The sequence below is a fragment of the Humulus lupulus genome, chromosome 1 (assembly GCF_963169125.1).
Source record: "Humulus lupulus chromosome 1, drHumLupu1.1, whole genome shotgun sequence".
NCBI classification, from domain to species: Eukaryota; Viridiplantae; Streptophyta; class Magnoliopsida; order Rosales; family Cannabaceae; genus Humulus; species Humulus lupulus.
In genome coordinates this window covers 119,988,697-120,009,556 of record NC_084793.1, presented here as the reverse complement: position 1 = coordinate 120,009,556, position 20,860 = coordinate 119,988,697, and the positions used below count along the sequence as shown (strand labels likewise).

At 34.2% G+C, this 20,860-nt stretch overlaps 1 protein-coding gene and 1 non-coding gene across 2 annotated transcripts; both read left to right on the top strand.

Moving 5' to 3' along the window:
* Positions 1-16,962: 16,962 nt before the first annotated feature.
* TRNAR-UCU (transfer RNA arginine (anticodon UCU)) lies at positions 16,963-17,035 on the top strand. The gene has a single exon. It is a non-coding gene; the product is annotated as a tRNA-Arg (tRNA).
* Positions 17,036-17,185: 150 nt separating this feature from the next.
* Positions 17,186-19,370, top strand: LOC133797321 (thioredoxin M3, chloroplastic-like). Its single transcript, XM_062235197.1, has 2 exons — positions 17,186-17,471; positions 18,790-19,370. The coding sequence occupies exons 1-2, from the start codon at positions 17,261-17,263 to the stop codon at positions 19,107-19,109; spliced, it is 531 nt and encodes a 176-aa protein (XP_062091181.1). The 5' UTR covers positions 17,186-17,260; the 3' UTR covers positions 19,110-19,370.
* The last annotated feature ends 1,490 nt before the right edge of the window (positions 19,371-20,860 follow it).

Below are 20,860 nucleotides of genomic sequence, written 5' to 3'. Positions count from 1 at the left end.
TATAGACTCAACTAGGCCATTTAATTTAATTAAAAAATCAATAAAATAATAGCCAATTTAAAGGCCTAGGTTGAAATTATCATGGGCTTTAGGCCCATGAAATTTCTCATTTGATTATAAGCTCGTTGGACTTAAAATCAAGGCCTGTATTATTTTTTATTGATTTAATTAATTAAATATTTAAATCCTTTATCAAATTAATTATTTATAATTTGAACCTTGATTTAAACTTATTTATTAATTTAGATACCAATTTATCTTAATTAATAAATCTGCCCTAATTTCTCTTTTCTTCTCAAAATCACATAACTTTGTGAAACTATCCAAAATTGACCTGATCAACTTTGATAATTCTAATTGATAATTAAATCCATTAATTGAAACTATCTAGATAATTTTATCCAAGGTACAGTGGGGACCATGGGCCTATGAAATCAAGCTCCAATAAGTTATCATAAATCTAACAAATAAATTTACTAACTTATTAATTCCTCGCTACTCCACAAAAGACTCGAAATTGCACTCTTGAATTCATAGAACGCTCTATAAAAAATATAGATACGCTATTAATTATCCATTGTTACAACCATAATTGTCACTCAATCCTCTATAGACGGTCTACAATGAGATGGGACTAAAATATCGTTTTACCCCTCATTGTATTTTATCATTAAAACACTTAGTTCCTTGTAAATGATATTTCAGTAAACTAATATTAATTACTGAAATGAGATCTCTATCATTTAGCACCTTGAACCAAACTAAAAGGGAACCATTGTTTCACTTCTTCATCAGAAGCTATAGATGTTCATATCTATGATTAACACTCCCACTTGATTATACTACCAAATTCCCAAGATGTAAGTATGGGCTAGTCCGTAGAGTAAGCTGGTAACAAACAAGTCAAAGAACTCAAATAATACAATCAGCTAGAATACTAACCACTCAAAATTGAGATTGACTTGACCTATGGTAAACTACATGATATGACTAGAATAGATAATAATGGTATGTTTACTTATCTTATCAACTATCAATATCGGTCCTGTCCGATGTAACAAATATATCTGATCTTATCTACTTTGCTAATGTTCTGGAAAGAACATAACACCACAATGTGTAAGTAGATCATATCGTAGATTGGAAAGTCAGTGTAAATCCAGTGCACTGACTAATCTTAGGATTAACTTATTTTGAACATATAATCATATTTATATTCCACTGTGATTACGTCACTATAAATAAGATTAGCTATATGCTCGGGATTTAATAGAAATTTATATTAAACAAATAATCATGAAAATAAAACATGTGAGCAAAGTGATTGACCAAGTCAAAAAATGATTTCTGTTCTTTTATTGATAATAAAATGAGATTACAAAGAAATTGGATTTTAATTAGGGCATAAAACCCCAACAGCTCGGACTAGAGGACTGTGCTCGGGATATCGGTGCTCGGGAAGCTTGGGATACAGGTAAGAGAACTGTTTGTACCTACAGAACTTTGTGGTGTGTTGTATTGTATGTATTGTTTTATGTTTTTTATGTCATACATGTGATTATGACTGATCGGCAGGAGCCGGAATCGGCAAAAGCCGGGAGCCGCAAGAGCCGGAATCGGCAAAAGTCGGGAGAGCTAAGGGCCGGAACTGGTAAGAGCTGGGAGTGGCAAAAGCCGGAATCGGCAAGAGCCAGGAGAGGCAAGGGCGGAAGCAGCAAGAGCCGGGAGCGGCAAGGGACCGGGATCGATGTTAAGTACGCGGAGTGCAAAGCCGAGAACGGCACGGGGCCGGAAATGGCGTTGGGCACATGGAGTGCAAGTCGTTAGGGCGAGGCCCTCCTAGGATGCTGGAGTCATTATCACGGTACAGACCGCGAACCCAGGGCCTGGTAAAGCGCCTGGGATGGCATGGCCGCTATGTGTTTAGCCTGTTGGCTGCTTTGCTATAAATTTTTGTGATATTGAGTTGTTGTGTGAATATACTGTTGTGCTATTATATCGTCATATTAAAGTGGTAAAGTATTATAGCCCTGCTGTACTATTAGGTTGTTATGCCATTGTGCTTTTGAGTTGGTCTAGATGCTGTGCTGTTGAGCATGCTAGTAGGATCTGGTATCTGTTTGTTGCCCTGATTAAATATGAGTTGTGAGATATATTTTTATTGTATTTTTGTGCTTGAAGTTCTCTTGCTGGGCCTTAGCTCACAGGTGCTCTATGGTGCAGGTAAGAGCAAGGAAACTGGATCTTACAACCATGTGTTGGAGGTCATGGAGCGGTGTGTACATGTTTGGCCTACCTGGCCACCACGGCTGGGGTATTTTAAGGAACACGCGGTAAATGTTCGGTTTTGTCGCTTAGGTCAACTGTACTGTATCTTTGGTTTGTAACTATATTTCAAAATAGTGTTTTGGGATCCCAATGTAATATTTTTACAAATTTCAATAAAAGACCAGTTTTTTTAGACTTAATGTTTATTAAATGAGTATTTATTTTTATTCGAACACACTTTCTAATCTTAAACCTCGATTAGCGAGCTAATGGCACATTTGAAAATCACTTGGTAACGACTCTAAGGAAGTAAGGTGTTACAGAGGCCACAAACAGAGGTGACACGAGGCCCTTCCTATGCCTCTCAGTGTTCAACTAATAAAGGAGACCATGAGACTTATTGTCATAACTCCCTCCCCCACTCACTATTTTGGAAAAAGTGTGTTTTTCACAAAATCAATTTTTTTTTTAATTTAGTTGTAAAAATAAATTTAATTATTTTTACAAAATGATATTCTAATAATTATTAATCCAATTAAGCAAAAAATAAAAAATTGTGCCCTTAATTCTAATTTTGATTTTTCTTTAATTAAGACAATATCATTTTTATTTTAATAAATCATTTTTCATTAAAATAACAAATTAAACAACTTTAATTTTGTTTTATCATCTTAACTAATAAAGCCTAATTAGTTTATTATTATATGAATTATCATATATAAACATATAATAAAATATAGGACGTTCCTAATAGCATGTTTCTATGTGAATGTAATGCATGCTAATTGGATAATGTGTGGGTATATGAATGACATGTTATAATGCATGACAAAATATTAAACACTTTAATCATATTCAAACATTTATAATAAGTAAATTAAAGCGGGTTGGTAACTTTTTGGTATTTCTAGAAAAATTACAACACTTGCGAAAAATACCTGAAAATGTAACCTAGATTAGCTAATGCCTGATGAAGAGCACCTTGATCTCGAACCTTGAGATGTACTCTTGTTGAGCTAATGCCACACTTTTCCATGTCCAGTTTGAATTATACAACTTTTTAATTATTTTAAACAACCTTTTAAAAGAATTAAACTTTGGGTTTTAACATCCAAATAGTTTCTAAGGCCCAATTTGGATTTCGATAATTTAATTCAAAAATAAAATTAAACAATTTAATTTTGAATATTTTAATTAAAATAATTTTAATTATGGAAGAGAATAATTAAAACATATTTAATTAAGGAAAATAATCAATATTATTTCAATTATTGAAATTTCCAAATTAAAACCATCTTAATTCAATTTTAAATTTTTAATTAAAATAATTTAGGTAACAACACATTAGGGTTTGTATAGCACAAACCCTAGGTGTGTCACCAATATGGGTGGCGGCAAGAGGTCTAGCAGTGGAGGAGGGCAAGGCTCGGGGTGGAGGCTGGCAAGGGCGCGCACCTGGGTGCAGGGGTGCTGCACGGGCACAGCGTGGGGTGGGTGTGCGTGGGCGCAGGGCAGCACTCGGCGTGGGTGCAGGGGCACGGCTCGAGCCTCAGGGTTCATGCTCGAGGCTCACGCCATATCAGAATTTTATCCATAAATTTAAAAGAAAAAATTACAAAATTCCTATGCTCCAAAAAGTAGCTTACGTTTTTTCATCTAGAAATTTTAAGAACAATTCCTAAACCCAAAAACATCATTATAAACAACCCTTAAGAATCTATCATCATTAATATAAACATCCATTTTTTCAAATATATATCACATATAATATAAAAATTCACATAGTCCCACACAACAATTAATAATATGCAGAGATTAATGACCTGCTTTGGTACCAATTATTGGGAAAAAAATTAGAGTGCACAGCGAATTGGCATGGTGGGCCTAGTTTATAAACAATTTTTTTTTCATGTCTCATATAAATAGTTTATATGTTCAAGAAAACATCCAGACAGAAACCATTAATATGCAATAAAATTAATCATGCAACATATATATAATTATACACATACTTATATATATCATATGCACATGTATACAAATATTTAAGAACAAAAATATTTATCTCTTGAAGCCTATCAAGTGTCATCGAGTCTTTTCATATATATAACGATCTTCCTATCCAATGCTTTGAGTACTCAAACCACGATCTTCCGGAGTGTTCTCTACACCTCAAGATGTGTGTGGGCACATAGAGAACAAGGTTTGTAATTTAGAAATCACAAGTTTATCTCAACACATGAGAACTTGCATTATGGCTTGAGAAATGTTAGAATAAAAGAAGAAGATGACAATTTCTTGTTTGACAATTTCTGAAACTTTTCTGAATTACCACACTCTTATTTCTTATTATCACAAAATATATAATAATAATAATAATAATAATAATAGTAATATAATAATACAATCCACTATAAATATGAGATTGAACTCTTAATAATTATAAACATATATTTACAGAGTACTTTACTAAAGAATAAAATGTCCATTAATATAATCATTACATACAACATTAGTCCTCTATTAATGGTTCATAATTTTTTTTTTGGTCAAGAAGAAAATGAACTTCATTGAACAAAGCAGTCAATACATCTGAAGGGTCAATTCACCCAAGCAACAAACAAACAATCTGTACAGACAAATGAAAGAACCAACTACACCCCACTTAATTACATTGAAGTTTCCTTATAAAAAACTGATCTTGAAGAGAAATCTTCCTATTTTTAACTATGTATAATCGGTACTTCACTATGTTTAATGGTTCATAATTAAAAGGGAATAAAATCATTGTTTTACCATTTTAACTATATCTAGTTCCTAGTGTACCATTGACTTTACTAGTGAAGTGTCACAACAAGTTTGCGACGTGAGAGCTCTAACCTTTTCAGTTCCAAAAGTCAACCCAATAGGGAACCATTATTCAATCTATAAGAAGGTATAGATTCCATATTTGTCAAACTATGTCCCCAGCCTTATATATCATTGAGTCCCTAAACAATTGTTCTTAGCCTAATCATTCTGACAAACCTTAGCGCAATAATCAAAGGATCATATGACATATATAGGAGTTCAAAGTAACCTCAGGATTAAGATCATCGTGTATATGATCATCGTTTGATGTGTTTGATTAATACTATGAAACAATGTTTAAACAAGTATAAACAAATCACATCTGGTCCAGTTCTATATATCACTATATATAAAGTACCTTCACTAAAGTGTCCTACTACACTAGTGACCCGAATCTAGGTCACTTGTATTCATAATACTAGCGAACCATACTAGCAGTAATTAATCTAAAAATTCCATAACTTTATTTTACTGCGAATTGTTTCAAGTTTATTATCTTAATCTCGATCCTCTCATACCAATATGAGATTAAGACCACTAGATAAACTTTAGAATTTTTTGATATTTACTTAATATTATCAACATAATATCAAACATAGTCTATATATATAATAATTCAATTCAATTATTTATTTCATGTAAAACATTTTGTCAACTACAATTGTTTTAAGGGCATTATTCCCAACAATAAAACCCAAGTCTAACAACTCATGTAACTATACCTTCAGTTCTTTCAACTCTGTTGAGGCCATTCTGTATGGTTCCCTAGACATTGGTTTTGTCCTTGGTGCTAGTTCAATAGAAAACTCTGTCTCTATGTGTGGTGGCAACCCTGGCAAATCCGCTGGAAACACATCTAAGAACTCATAGACTAGTCTGGTCTCTTCGGGTCCCACTGGCACGACCTGAGTGGTATCCACCATACTGGCTAGCAATCCTATGCAACCACCTCGCAATAGGTCTCTAGCCCTCAACGTTGATATCATAGGTACACGGGGTCCATGAACAATGCCAACAAATACAAAGGGATCCTCACCCTCAGACTCAAAGGTTACCATCTTCTTTTTGTAGTCTATGGTTGCCCCATATTTAACTAACCAATCCATGCCCAAAATCTTGTCGAAGTCATTCATAACTAACTTAATCAAATCAATTGACAACTCTCTGCCATCCATTGTCACTGGTAGTGATCTGATCCATATCCTAGAGACTACTAACTCCCTAGTGGGTAGTAAAGTTCCAAACTCCACAGCATAATAACCACAAGGCCTACATAGTCTATCAATTATCCTACTAGAAACAAAATAATGTGTAGCACCAGAATCAAGAAAAAAAGTATAAGAGGTCCCAACACTAGAAAGCTAACATTTCACTACTGAGGGACTAGCCTCGACCTCTGCCTGAGTTAGAGCAAACACCTGAGTTCGCGTCAGGCTGTCTGTCTTCTTGGGCTCCTCTTTCTTTGCTCTCGAGCAGTATTTCTGCAAGTGTCCCACTATCCTGCATAAAAAGCAAGCCCGTGCTCGATATTCCCCCAGATGGCGCCTTCTACATCTAACGCACTCTGGGTAAGCCCTCCAGACCTCATTGCCACCCTGGCAGCCTATTTGTATAACACGTGGCCTCTTGTCAGAGCCTGAAGCTAAGAAAGTATCTAGAGCCTTCCTTTTCTGGTCATTAGGGACTCCGCCCCTACCAGAACTCATAAATGGAGGTCCCATCTGTTGGGGTTTTATGCCCTAATTAAAACCCAATTTCTTTGTAATCTCATTTGATTATCAATAAAATAATAGAAATCAATTTTTGACTTGGTCAATCACTTTGCTCATATGTTTATTTTCATAATTATTTGTTTAATATAAACTTCTATTAAATCCCGAGCATATAGCTAATCGTATTTATAGTGACGTAATCACAGTGGAATATAAATATGATTATATGTTCAAAATAAGTTAGTCCTAAGATTAGTCAGTGCACTGGATTTACACTGACTTTCCAATCTACGATATGATCTACTTACACATTGTGGTGTGATGTTCTTTCCAGAACATTAGCAAAGTAGATAAGATCAGATATATTTGTTACATCGGACAGGACCGATATTGATAGTTGATAAGATAAGTAAACATACCATTATTATCTATTCTAGTCATATCATATAGTTTACCATAGGTCAAGTCAATCTCAATTCTGAGTGGTTAGTATTCTAGCTGGTTGTATTATTTGAGTTCTTTGACTTGTTTGTTACCAGCTTACTCTACGGACTAGCCCATACTTACATCTTGGGAATTTGGTAGTATAATCAAGTGGGAGTGTTAATCATAGATATGAACATCTATAGCTTCTGATGAAGAAGTGAAACAATGGTTCCCTTTTAGTTTGGTTCAAGGTGCTAAATGATAGAGATCTCATTTCAGTAATTAATATTAGTTTACTGAAATATCATTTACAAGGAACTAAGTGTTTTAAGGATAAAATACAATGAGGGGTAAAACGATATTTTAGTCCCATCTCATTGTAGACCGTCTATAGAGGATTGAGTGAAAATTATGGTTGTAACAATGGATATTTAATAGCGTATCTATATTTTTTATAGAGCGTTCTATGAATTCAAGAGTGCAATTCCGAGTCTTTAGTGGAGTAGCGAGGAATTAATAAGTTAGTAAATTTATTTGTTAGATTTATGATAACTTATTGGAGCTTGATTTCATAGGCCCATGGTCCCCACTGTACCTTGGATAAAATTATCTAGATAGTTTCAATTAATGGATTTAATTATCAATTAGAATTATCAAAGTTGACCAGGTCAATTTTGGATAGTTTCATAAAGTTATGTGATTTTGAGAAGAAAAGAGAAATTAGGGCAGATTTATTAATTAAGATAAATTGGTATCTAAATTAATAAATAAGTTTAAATCAAGGTTCAAATTATAAATAATAAATTTGATAAATGATTTAAATAATTAAATCAATAGAAAATAATACAGGCCTTGATTTTAAGTCCAATGGGCTTATAATCAAATAGGAAATTTCACGGGCCTAAAGCCCATGATAATTTTGACCTAGGGCTTCAAATTGGCTATTGTTTTATTGATTGTTTAATTAAATTAAATGGCCTAAATGAGTCTATAAAATGAGTGCTTAGAGAGAAGTCAAGATAGACGACAGATAACTTTAATCACTGGTTTTCTAATAGTTTTAGATTCTCTCTAAACACAAGTCATTTTCTAAGCCTCTTAGTTCTTTTCTATTCTTCTCTCTGTATCTATCTCATGTGTTGAGAATTGCCCACTCTAGTCTAGGTAATTCTAAGGATACTTTGGAAGACTGTGAAGATAATTGAAGATCGGTTCAGTTTTTTGGTAATACTCTGCGACAAAAAGGATACAAGGGTTAGAGAAACTGAAGGAATGACTCATTCATTCTACTGCGTATAATGTAAGTAATCTTATCATTATTTCTCTTTGAATTCAATTTTAGAAACATGTTCTAGGTTATCTCATATTAATTTGTTTAATATTAGATATACATGAAAATAAATAAAAATCATGTATGAGTTTTCCCAACACCATCCTCCTGGTGTCTCTCCTGGCCACGTTCTCGCGCCAGATTTTGTTCTCTATGCCCTTAGAAGTAAAGGCGTTCTCTACCACCTGGGCATATTTCGTCCCCCAAGCACGGTGGTACTTCAGATGTCTCGAGCTATCATAGGTTGTTGCCCCTAAAGGAACCTTTCCTTCCTTGTCCCATCAATGGGCACCAAGTCTGCAGCAAACTTGGCCAGTCTGTCAAACCTCGGTGCATACTTTGTTACTGACATATTTCCCTGTAGCAGGTTCCTGAATTCCTCTACCTTTGCATTCCTAACTGCATCATTGTAGTATTTTTCATTAAATGCAATTCTTAACTCTTCTCAATCCATGGTTTTCACATTCCTGGTCTGGGATATCACTTCCCACCGAATTCGGGCATCCTTCCAAAACATATACATGGCACATCCCACTCTCTGATTACCCTCTACCCTCATGAAGTCCAGGATAACGGTAATCATGCTCATCCATTACTCGGCCTTTGTCGGAACTTCATTACCCTAAAAAACAGGAGGGTGTTGCTTTCTGAACCTTTCATAAAGGGATTCCCATCTGTTCCCAGCCTCTGACGGCTGTACTACTGCCGGTACCAACGCAGGTGGAACCACTGACTAAACGCTCCCTGCTGGAACATGTTGCTGCCTAAGTAGGCAGATCTCTTCTTCCTGCCTTTGTAATCTGGCTTGCATATGAGCAAGCACTTGCTGCCAGTTCTCTGGAGCTGGCCCTGATTATCATTCTAGGCCTATATTTCTTGGCTGGCTAATGGATTTGACTGTCTTGGAATCATACTTCCAAGTTTATCTTTACAGTAATCAATTCGGCCTATTAGGTAGTAATAACAATATCTTCTGCCCCCTGCACTCCAAGACTGAAAAAACAAATATTCACACTCAACGGTCAAGCTAATAAGCATTTCGATTCATATCCATGCTTAAACATGGTGCTAATAATCACTTCCTAACATTTATGAGCAGATACCGATGCTAATAAGCATTTTCTGGCATTTAAAAGCAAATATCAATGCTAATAAGAATTTCTTTAACATTTACCAGAAATAATAGTGCTAAATAGCACATTTTTAGCCTACACACAACAGTCAAGGGCCAGACACTATCAGAATATCTCATGCTCCCTAATAAGGCAGGAAGATAAGGCATTTATATCCTATTTAAGCAGTTAAACACATAACCACATAAATAGTTACCAAACCCTTAGTCGAGCTTGTCTTTAGCAGCGAGTGTACATGCCCAGCCAGTCTTCAGGAACCCTTAAACCTAGACTGCTTTGATACCAAGTTGTACCGCCCTGGATAGCCAAGATCGTTACACTGTGTACTTTAAATAGTGCTAGACTCGCTAATCGAGTCATTTGGTCATAAACGTGTAACATAAGGTAATTAACAGGTTAGGGTTAAAAGTTTTTGTCAAAAGAAGTAATCATTTCACTAAAAAGTTTAAGTTCATACATGGGATCCCAAAATAAACATTAAAAGGTCATTTACAACTCAAAAGAATGCAACAGGCCAACCTAAGCGGCAAAATTATGGTTCCACCCTAGTTCCTCTGTGAATCCCTGACCGTGGTGGTTGAGCAAGCTGCATATGTATACACTACCACCGAAGCTCTCCAACTCATGGCTGGTTCAGCTTCCCTTTTCCCTTACCTGATCCACAGAGCACCTGTGAGCCAAGGCTCAACAAGAAAACTTAAACATGCTCATAAGCAGTTGATAACATATTACATAATCATAAATAGCATGCATGCATTCGATCCAGATAAGTGACGATCCAGACAAGTAATAACCGGGTAGTAGAATCCTTCCCAAGCTTTTAGATTTGAGTCCCCACAACCTCACTTGACTATTCTTCCCAATTAGCGCCACGGCGCACCCCTGAAGGGTCGAGGCACGCCACAAAGCAGAAAGCCCTAGACCTTTTTTTCATTGGACACGTGCTGCGACGCAGCTTGCCAGGCGCTGCGGCGCTAATAAGGTTCATGAAAACCCCAACGCCCCTGAGTTCATATGGGTCGCGACACTCCAAGAACAGCGCCGATGCGCAACCCTACAAACCCAGATTTCCAACATTTTTCTCCGAGCAAAATCCCTCAAAATTCATCCTAATTAACAACCAAACCCTGAATTGAGTCCCAAAACCTCAATAATACACTTAAGGTAACACAAATACACCAAGAATTATGCCAAAACCTTACTCCAATTCAAAATTCAAACATTAAGGTCAAAACTCAAGAAAACTTAAAACCAGACAAGAAACTCATAAAAAAAGAGTTTAAAACCTTACCTCTGCTGAGCAATCTAACCCTATGCTGCCCCTAACCCAATTCCTAGTTCCAAACTCCTTCAATTACCAAGCCGATCTCTCAAAATTTCAAAACATCACGAAATTAAGAGGGAGGGAGAGAAAACAAGAAAGAGAGAGAGAAAGGAAGCTCAGGGTTTAGTGGTTATCTAATTTCCTTATAAAAGCTTCCTATAGACTAAACCATTCCAGGGGCAAGAAAAGACTAAAATGCCCCTCACCCAAAAGCTTTCTCTTTAATACTATCAAAGGCAAAATCGTTTTTTTCCACCATTTCCCACTAATCTCAATTAACACCAATATTCCCAATTAATTCTAATATTTTCACGTAATCACCAAATAACTTTCCATTACCCAATAAATCCTGGTAATGTACTAAATTACCAAAATACCCCTAGTCTCACCCCAAGTTGGGTATTTGATCCCGTTGTAACTAAATTGCTAACTTGCTCACTAGGATCGTCTCATGCTGAGTAACTCAAATATATCCACATAATAATGTGGTCTAAATCACAAAAAACATATTTTTACAAATATACCCTCAATGAGTCAAAATTACGAAAATACATCTTCTAATAAAAAACGGGCCCACATGCATATTTAATACACTTAAACATGTAAACATAGTCATATCATAATATAACTCACATAATTCACATAATAATATACACATATCACATAAACACATAATTAATCCAATTATTGCCCTCCTAGCCCCCTAACCAAGACACTCAGCCTTATTAGGGAATTTGGGACGTTTCACTTAATGTGCTAAATATTATTTAACTAATCTATATGTTAACTATAAGCTTAATATATCTAGCACAAATATGGAATATATCATGCACTTAAAACCATAAAATCCTACATATAATATCTCAAAATTAATTGTACTAATAATAAATATTGCATGAATTAAAAATAAATAAACATACAATTTAGTACAATAATCTAAATTTATATATATATGATAAAAAAAATGCAATAATTGCATAAATAATTAAATGGCAAAATTAATTTAAATAATTAATAGTTAATAAGGCAATAAATCAATTATACAATATTTGGCAAATTAATGAATAATTGTACTAAAACTTAATTGTAAAACATTAAATGTAATTACATACGCAAATTAGCACAATTATTATAATTGCATGCACAATGTATAAAAATAAATCATGCAATAAATATACCAAATCAAAATTCAAATAAGATATAAATTACCAAAATTATATGCATAATCAAATGAGCAAATTTAAAAATTAAATTTACTGCCTAAATTAATGTAGAAATCAAGAAAAAAATCAATTCCAAAGATATTTTTAAAAACTTTAATTTTTTTTTCGAATTCTCCGTAATTTTTTTAATTATGCATTGTGTCGTGTAACCTGTAACCTGTCGTTTTTAAAAAAATGACATGTCATTTTCCTGATATTGTGTTGTGTAACCTGTCAAAACGACATGTCATTTTGCTTCAGTTGGGACCGAAATGACGTGTTGTTTCACTCGTCCATGTCTTCCACTTGGGTCGAAATCGACCTGGTTTCTACGTGTGGGTCGAGCGGACTCGGTTTCAAACCCAGTCAAAAAATGCGTTTTGGATGTCAAAATTCAAGTTCTTTTCACCCAGATTGAACTAAAATGCATAGATAAAGACATTCATATCATTTGTTTGCATAAAAAAAACAATTATAAATTGAACTTTAACTTAAAAAAAAATCGACTTGAAACAAATTCATGAAGTTTTCAGTGACTTTGATGAGTTTGAAAACTCATTTTCAATGCATAAAATCGTTAGAAAATATAAACTTAAGAGTTTATAGTGATATTTAAATTGAAAACGAGTTTTGAATATAAAAACCAAAATATTAAGGCATTCGGCATTAACTTAAACTTAGATTTCAAATAAAAAATTAAGAGTTTATAAAGTCGTTTTCATGCATTAAAAACATTAGAAAATGTAAACTAAATTGTTTCTAATGCTTATAATATTGAAAACTCTTTGCAAGACAATAAACAAAAGTTATCAATAATCGACCATAATCGTGCTACAGTTTGTCAAGATTTTGTATATATTTATATATATATATACTATGTAATCATACACTAACAATACATGGGTAAAAATTCATGACAAAATATATATCAAGGCAGCTGTCTCTTGATATCAAATGTTAGATAATTTATATCTAAATGCATTAACAATCCTAATATGCGAAATAAAATTGTATAGGATTGTTACAAAATAAAAGAGATCGATAAATTATACCTCCAACCATTGATTTGATAACCTCGATCTAAATGCTTTAGATCTGCAAAAAAATTTATAGTCAATAGGATATGAAATATTGGGCAACTCAATATTGAGTAACTACCTTAAATGCTGACCACATTGAGAATATCTGGCAATTAATCCTAATATTGACTTTAATCATAATTAATTAGAATTATAATTTTTGGCAACTCTAATTAATTAAATAAAATATTCTAACAATGTCAATTGAAGATTATCATGAACATTTTTCAAAGTAACATCAGTAATTTCATTATTATGATCAACTAGAAACTATAAGAGTTTAAGAAAGTTACTCTAGTTTGGTGAATCTTCAGATTCGTCACAACCACAAAATGCAAGTTCTTGTCTTAAATTGAACACAATCAATTGATACTCCTAGACAAATTCAATAGTTGTTCAGTATTTCTTTAGATTGTTAGGATAAAATGGTCTCAATATGTTAAACCTAGGCCGAATTGACATCAAACTAGATCTGAAGATTTTTTGTAAACTACATAAGCCTAGTTTCTTACTTTTACCTAATTAATTTATTATGTCATATGTTTTATAGATCAATCACATACAAATATTATTGTCTTATATGATAAAGCGGGGAAATAAGCTGCTAATCAAGGTTGGTCATTTAGTGTTAAATGTAGCAAAAAGATGAAGATGTTGGAAAATATCACTTTCAATAGTCTTGTTATGAAGAAAAGATATCTCTCCATCTAATATTGCAACGATGATAGTGTGTCTTATTGGACACACTTGCTTATGGAAGTTTGACATTAAGATCACTATCAACCAGTACCATGGGTTTATTGGACATGTGATAAAAAGAAAATTTCAAGACGCTAATGTTAATTACAAGTCACACTCAATTATAAAAGATGTTGGTTTGTCATATGGAATTTATATGAGTTATGCAAAAGCTTGGAAGTATCAAGAGCATGATTTACACCAGAGATACATTGGAAACATAATTTTAGAAACTTTCCTTATTTCTATACACGTTGAAGTAGAACAAATAAATAATTCATTAAATTATTGGGTGTTTGAACAAAGTAGTTTTGTATCAAGTTCAAACCATGTTTCAATTCAAATCAAACATGATTTCATCATAGGGTGTTCGAATGAAGTAGGTTTGAACCATGTTTGCACAAAGTTCGAACATGGTTTGAACCTAGATTTGATTCTAGTTTTGAATAACTATTTAAATACTACTTTAAAATTAAATATTTAAATTCAATGATACATATACAAATACACATAAAATATTTGATGTGATTATTGTTGTCCATGTTTTCACCGAGTGACACATGGAACAATCTAAGGGGAACTAAGATTCCACATAAGCTGATTAAGTCTCCATAGCCTATTCTGGGCTCCACGAGAGATAAGTCCATCCTTCAACCATAGTTCACCACCACGGGAGAAGTACATTCTCCTAGAGGTGTCACTTCCTGAGGATCATGTGTCCAAGATGGTGCTCCAAGTCTTACTACAAAACTGTCTCCTCCATTCACTTCCTCCAGATTTACGAGGACCTTCCTCCAGCCCAGGAGAATGGTAGCCACGTGTTAAGCACAGTGATCTTGGACCACATACAGCTTTCTGACACCCACTGTCACATGGATCATGGTGTCGACTCCGTACAAGCGGCAAAATGGCTATCCCACTATGCCGCATGACATGGGAAAATGTGTAGCTACCACTCTAACAATGCCGAGATGTTTCCCCCAACAAAATAGTGGGATGACATTCCTCACAATGGGCCCACCAAGATACCCTGGAGCCCACCATCTCATTTACTATGAGAATGTACATTTATTATGTAATAAACCCCCATTAAGGGGGAATCATGTAATCAACTTCAATTAATGAGCTTAATTGCCCCTGCATCCTATAAATAGGGCTAGAGCACACATTGTAAATGATCACAATTCCTACTTCCAGAGTGAGCATATACGCTGCCTGAAACCCAAGAGAACTTGAGTTGTGCACGTTCTTAGAATGCTTATACAAGTGACTTGTGGACTAGGATTAATTAATAACCCGAACCACGTAAAAATCTGTATTCAATCTTCTTTTCTCTAAGCTTTAGTTTAATTAGTAGTTAGCGAAAAAGCTAGTCAACAACTATATTATTATATTTTCTTGATAAATGAATTTAAAATTGAAAATCTAGTTTCGACTTGTTAATTGGATTTTTCATTTAGAATCATTAACTCAATCTTTAAGATTTATTTCAACCCAAGTATTGAAATAGGAAAGTAATTTTGATGATAATGGAATGTATTGATTTATTACTATGAATACTTATTTGGATAAATTTCCTTAACAAATCAATCTCTAATAAGATGAATGGTTTGACTAATTACAAAAGAAAGAATGAATAAAAAAGTTACAGTATGATAGATCTACAAATTTCTTGAGTAAACCACTCAAGAACAAACAAAACCTTCTAAAATCCCTTTAGAAGAATTGTAGCTGAAATCCCTCCAGCTTGTAAACTTCGAGATCCCCTCAAATTTCAACTCAGGCGTCCCACCAGACATCAATTCTATTGCAGCTTTTATCAACCACACTTCAATCTGCAACAGAAAATTACCAAACAAAACCAGACCAAAATATTCCAAGGTTAAAGATGACCTAGATCCCCAATATCAAGTTCTCTCATTTCTTGAAAAATATTTTTGATAAAAAAAAATGAAAGAGATAAAAGAATGCTTTTATATGATCACACATACACACCCCATTCTCTAACAACCTAACATAAATTAAAAATAAAATTAACACTAACTAACAGAATAGTTAACAAACTAACAGAAAAAATAACGACAATCAATGAGTTAACAAAACACACAAACAGAGACACGACTACAAAAATAGAAGATGTAACTATGAAGATAATTTTGCCAATACAAAAACCTAAATACTTACAAAAAATTTCAAACAATTTAAAAATCATATGTCGAAACTTCAAACAAGATGAAGAAGATTAAATGTAGTGGGATAAATGGCAGTTGGTGATGAAATAAAGGATGACTCTTGGGAAAACTCTTGGGCAAACAACGATAAAAAGTTGCATCAATGAAAAAGATTGACCCTTGGCTACAAACATCAATGACAACTCTTAAGTGGTCGGCCAACTATGACTCTTTGTGAGGGCATCAACTGTTTGAATGGAATGAAGTAGATGAAAAATATAATTGCCAAATTTAGGAAACAAACAAAAGAAAGAGAAAGGAAATGCTTATTTTCAATGAAGACTAAAAATTTCTCAAAGAGTTAGTTTTATAAGTATTAGAGTGTCCTAAAAATATTGATTCATTTATAAATACACAAGTTACTTCACTTATTATCAAATAATGTTAAAATAAAATCTCATAATTCTTAGCACGGTGGAGTCCAATAGCTATAGTGAACATGTGTTCAAGTAGTGAGCTTATTAAAAAAAGTCACACTAAAAATAGAAAACCTAAGAAAGTCAGCAATTAATTTTGAGATGGAAGTCATAATTATTAACAGTGAAAAATATTTAATGAGTCATAAAATACATAATATTTATGCGATGCTTGTAATATCCCTATTCAATTGAAACTCAAAATAATTTATATATTATATATTAAACTAGAACCATCACACTTGACATGAAGGCGCCCGTGGCCTAATGGATAAGGCGTTTGACTTCTAATCAAACGATTGTGGGTTCGAGTCCCACCGGGCGTGCTAACCTTATTTTAACTTTCACTCACGTTTTTTATTCGTTGAGAAGTTTTTGTCCTTACTCTAACCAATCACCGACATCCACCGGGTAACCCATCCTCTTTTCTCTTCTCTTTTTATTTATTTTTTAAAATAATTATATATAAATTTGGTGTTAGATTCTCAGTTCTATTTCTTCTCCCTGCACTGCTACTTACTAAGCACTACCAGTTCACTCTCCTCTTTCCCATGGCGGCCACTGCTTATTACCATCCCACTATGCCACGCGCCTGCTCACGCGCCCTACAAGCTCCACTGTCTTCGCTCTCTCCGTCTCGCTCGGACCTCAACGCCTCGTCTTTCGTCTCATTTCCCCTCCATTCCAGGTTGACAGAGGCTCTTAAGGTTCCCAATCTTAAGTTTCCGTCACTCAAGGTTCTCTGCGTCCGTGAATCCAGGGGTACTCTCTTTCTTTCTTTCTTTTCAAATTCTTTTGCGATTCGATTTTGGTTTTTCTTTTACAATCTGTATAAAGATTAAAATATGATAAGAGGGGAAATAGGGATCTTGATTAGGGAAGATGTATGACAGTTAAAATGAAATTAATCATGGGTAAGGGAAAAAAAATTATGTATATTTTTTTGAAATGTAGTGGGAATCTTGGGTTAAAAAAAAAAGGAGTATTAGCAATTCGAAGATAAAACTTTTTGTTAGTTCTAATTAAGAACTTGTTTTTGAATTGGATCTCAAATTAAGAGTCGTCCTTGATAGATTAAATTTATTTGGTTATTATACAATACTTTTAGTGGTGAGTGAGTTGATAAACCCCGTTAGAGATGTTCTTCTTTGAAGAAATGTTCAGTTACTATTGCGTTGAAATTTTATCTTTCTGCTGGAATTTAGATGTTCTGTAAGGCTTCTTACAGAGAAACTTCTACTGGTGTTTGGATTAATTTGTGATTTAGAAGATAAGAGGTTTTTTCTTTGGATGTAAAGGTATTCATGGACAGTTAATGAAATGGGGTGCTGGGCATCTTTAAGATTTGCATGGACGTATAGGATTTTAGAACATGTTGATTGAAACTCTATGGAAATTGTAGTTTATATAAAAAATTCTTTAAGGGGTAAATTTAGTTTAGGATGTTAAATCATATTGATTCCTTGCTAGAAATGAAAGATTTGATAAATTATTCTGATTTTAAGATTACGTCTAGTACTGAGGATAGAAGGTTGCTCATGCAATTCAACTCATTAGTTTTTTATTCGCATTGCAGTTTCGTTGATTAAAATTTTCTTTAGGAAACTCCAATGATGAGATGAAACTAACTGATTCATTATGTTGTGTGACCTCACCTGACCTCCCCTTGTCCTTAACCTCAAGGGAATGGTTAGTTGTTAAACTTAGATACTCTGGAATGTATGACATCTACGTGGAACTTAAAATCGTGAAATTAAGGTTTCTTGCAATGGACTTTTGTTTCAAAAAAAGAATATAGGTCCTTTTGGACTAATAGAAGTTCAGTCAATGATCAGAGATTTGTAACCTGGGGATAGACTACTACTGCATAAGCACAGTACCGGTAATTAGAAAAGAATATTATTCTGTTTAGTGCCCAAGTCTTCTTTTCAGTTTCCTTTATTTATTGTTGTTTTTTAATAGGATACATTTTCGGTTGTTGCTCTTGCTTTCTAACCTTTGTGTGAGGTAAAAGATTTATGTGAAGATGTAGATGTAAATTCTGACATTAGATAACTCTCTTGACATTTGATGTATGCAGCTCCAGCAATTTCCAAGGACACATGGGGAAATTCTGTTCTAAACAGTGAAACTCCTGTTTTAGTTGAATTTTATGCGAGTTGGTGTGGACCATGCAGGATGGTTCATCGTGTAATCGACGAGCTTGCTGCAGAGTATGCTGGGAAGCTTAAATGCTTTGTACTCAACACAGACGATGACTTGCAAATTGCAGAGCAGTACGAAATCAAGGCTGTACCAGTGGTTTTGCTCTTTAAGAAGGGGAAGAAATGCGAGTCTGTGGTTGGCACCATGCCGAAGGAGTTCTATGTGGCTGCAATTGAGAGGGTTCTGAAGTTATAAGCATGTTTCAGGGCTCATTACAAGAAGATACATCAAAGTTTATATTTTCTTCCGGCAATGTGTTCTGCGATTTTTTTACTGAGAATCTTGGGCTTGGAACTATATATATAGGCTGTACATATTTTAGATGTATGCCTACCTAGATAGTTGGCACCAGCGTTGTAGTACTTGTTATATAAAAATGGTCTTGCTCTTTACATTTTGTTAGTCATTCAGTTCTTTCAATTTGATATTAATGATACATGCTTACTTTTCTTTTTCTCCTCAACTGTATTTTGATATTGTAGTGCAAGTTGCACGAGTCGCATTCTAGCGGTCTTACAGAGTTTCATAGGCATTTTCCTGATTTTGGGGTTTTGACTCGAGTTTGAGGCAAATGTGCTTAGATTTTACTAGATTTTCAATGCTTTCTATGACATTATTTTAATTTATTATCAAAACAGATGAAAGTAGTAAGTAGATGGTGAACAGTTCTCGCTTCAATTCCATGTTGGACCATCTCTGCATTAGCCGTTAAGCATAGTTAAAATGGTTGGAGAATGTGGCACTCGGCCATTATCTTATCCGACTAATAAAACACTTCGGCCTCGGTTGTTGGATGAAAGAATGATAAAGTTGGATAAAAATATGAAATGAGGATCCCATTTTGTTCCAGAATTTTGGTTTGAAGATTGAATCAATGATAATTTTTTAGAAGCTGGCAGAGAGAATAACACAAGAATAACGAGTTATTTACTCGTAAACAATAAATTATGAGTAAACAAATCTGGGAATATTTTACATGGAGAAAACACCAATTAAAAAATATGTATTTTATACATTGCTAGAAAACACAATTGCTTTTTGTGCCGTCTTTTGTAATAATTAAAAAATATATTTTTTAATTATTTTTTTGGAAAATTGTATGGTAGGGATTATTTTTTACTCTATTCGTACAACATGATTCTTATATAGACACATGAGAGTGTCTTGATCATAATTTTTTTTCATAATGGTGTTCATTGTATAGCAAACCTCCTGCATGTTTTTGAGAAATTCTGAATCATTAAAGTATTGAAATAAAATTCAAACAACGTGTTGTATACATGCTTTTATTTATTATTATTTTTTTTATACACTTTGCGTGGTTTATTTTTATAAAAAGTCTAAGTTATGTGTTATTCATATTTTCCATCTTTGACACGTGGCAGTGCCAAAGGGGTCCATGGGCCCAACCTGGGCCTAGTGAACAACGAATTAGGAAACCCTGATGGCCCAGACCATATTGAGCCTGATGATGGGCAAGTAGCATAAGCATAGTGAGGGGGCCAGAACTAAGGTGCAGGCCCATATTGTCTCCCTGACCACTTTCAACCTACATCCTCTGGGATGTAAATGGTGATGGCAGATGGTTCACTCCAGGAAACGGATCCCATCAAGTGGGATCCAAGAGAAGATGTCGTCAACAAGGTATCCGCCTTGATAAATGAACCTGGATCCTGGTCAACGAACTAGGACTTAGATAAACGATCCCATATATTTGTAAACAAACACGGACCCTACGTCCGGATAGTACAAGCCTAGTCTTCCTTGATGCAGACGTGTCCCTGAGAAATACGGAGGTTAGTCTCCCTAACTAACCTGCAGAATGTGGTACGCACGGAACGTACACTGTTCCTAGGAAACAGTACTGCCACTACTCTGACAGATCCTATCCCCAGGATCCCCTTAGTAGCCCATGCAGATCAAATTGTATTAACGAACAAAAGATA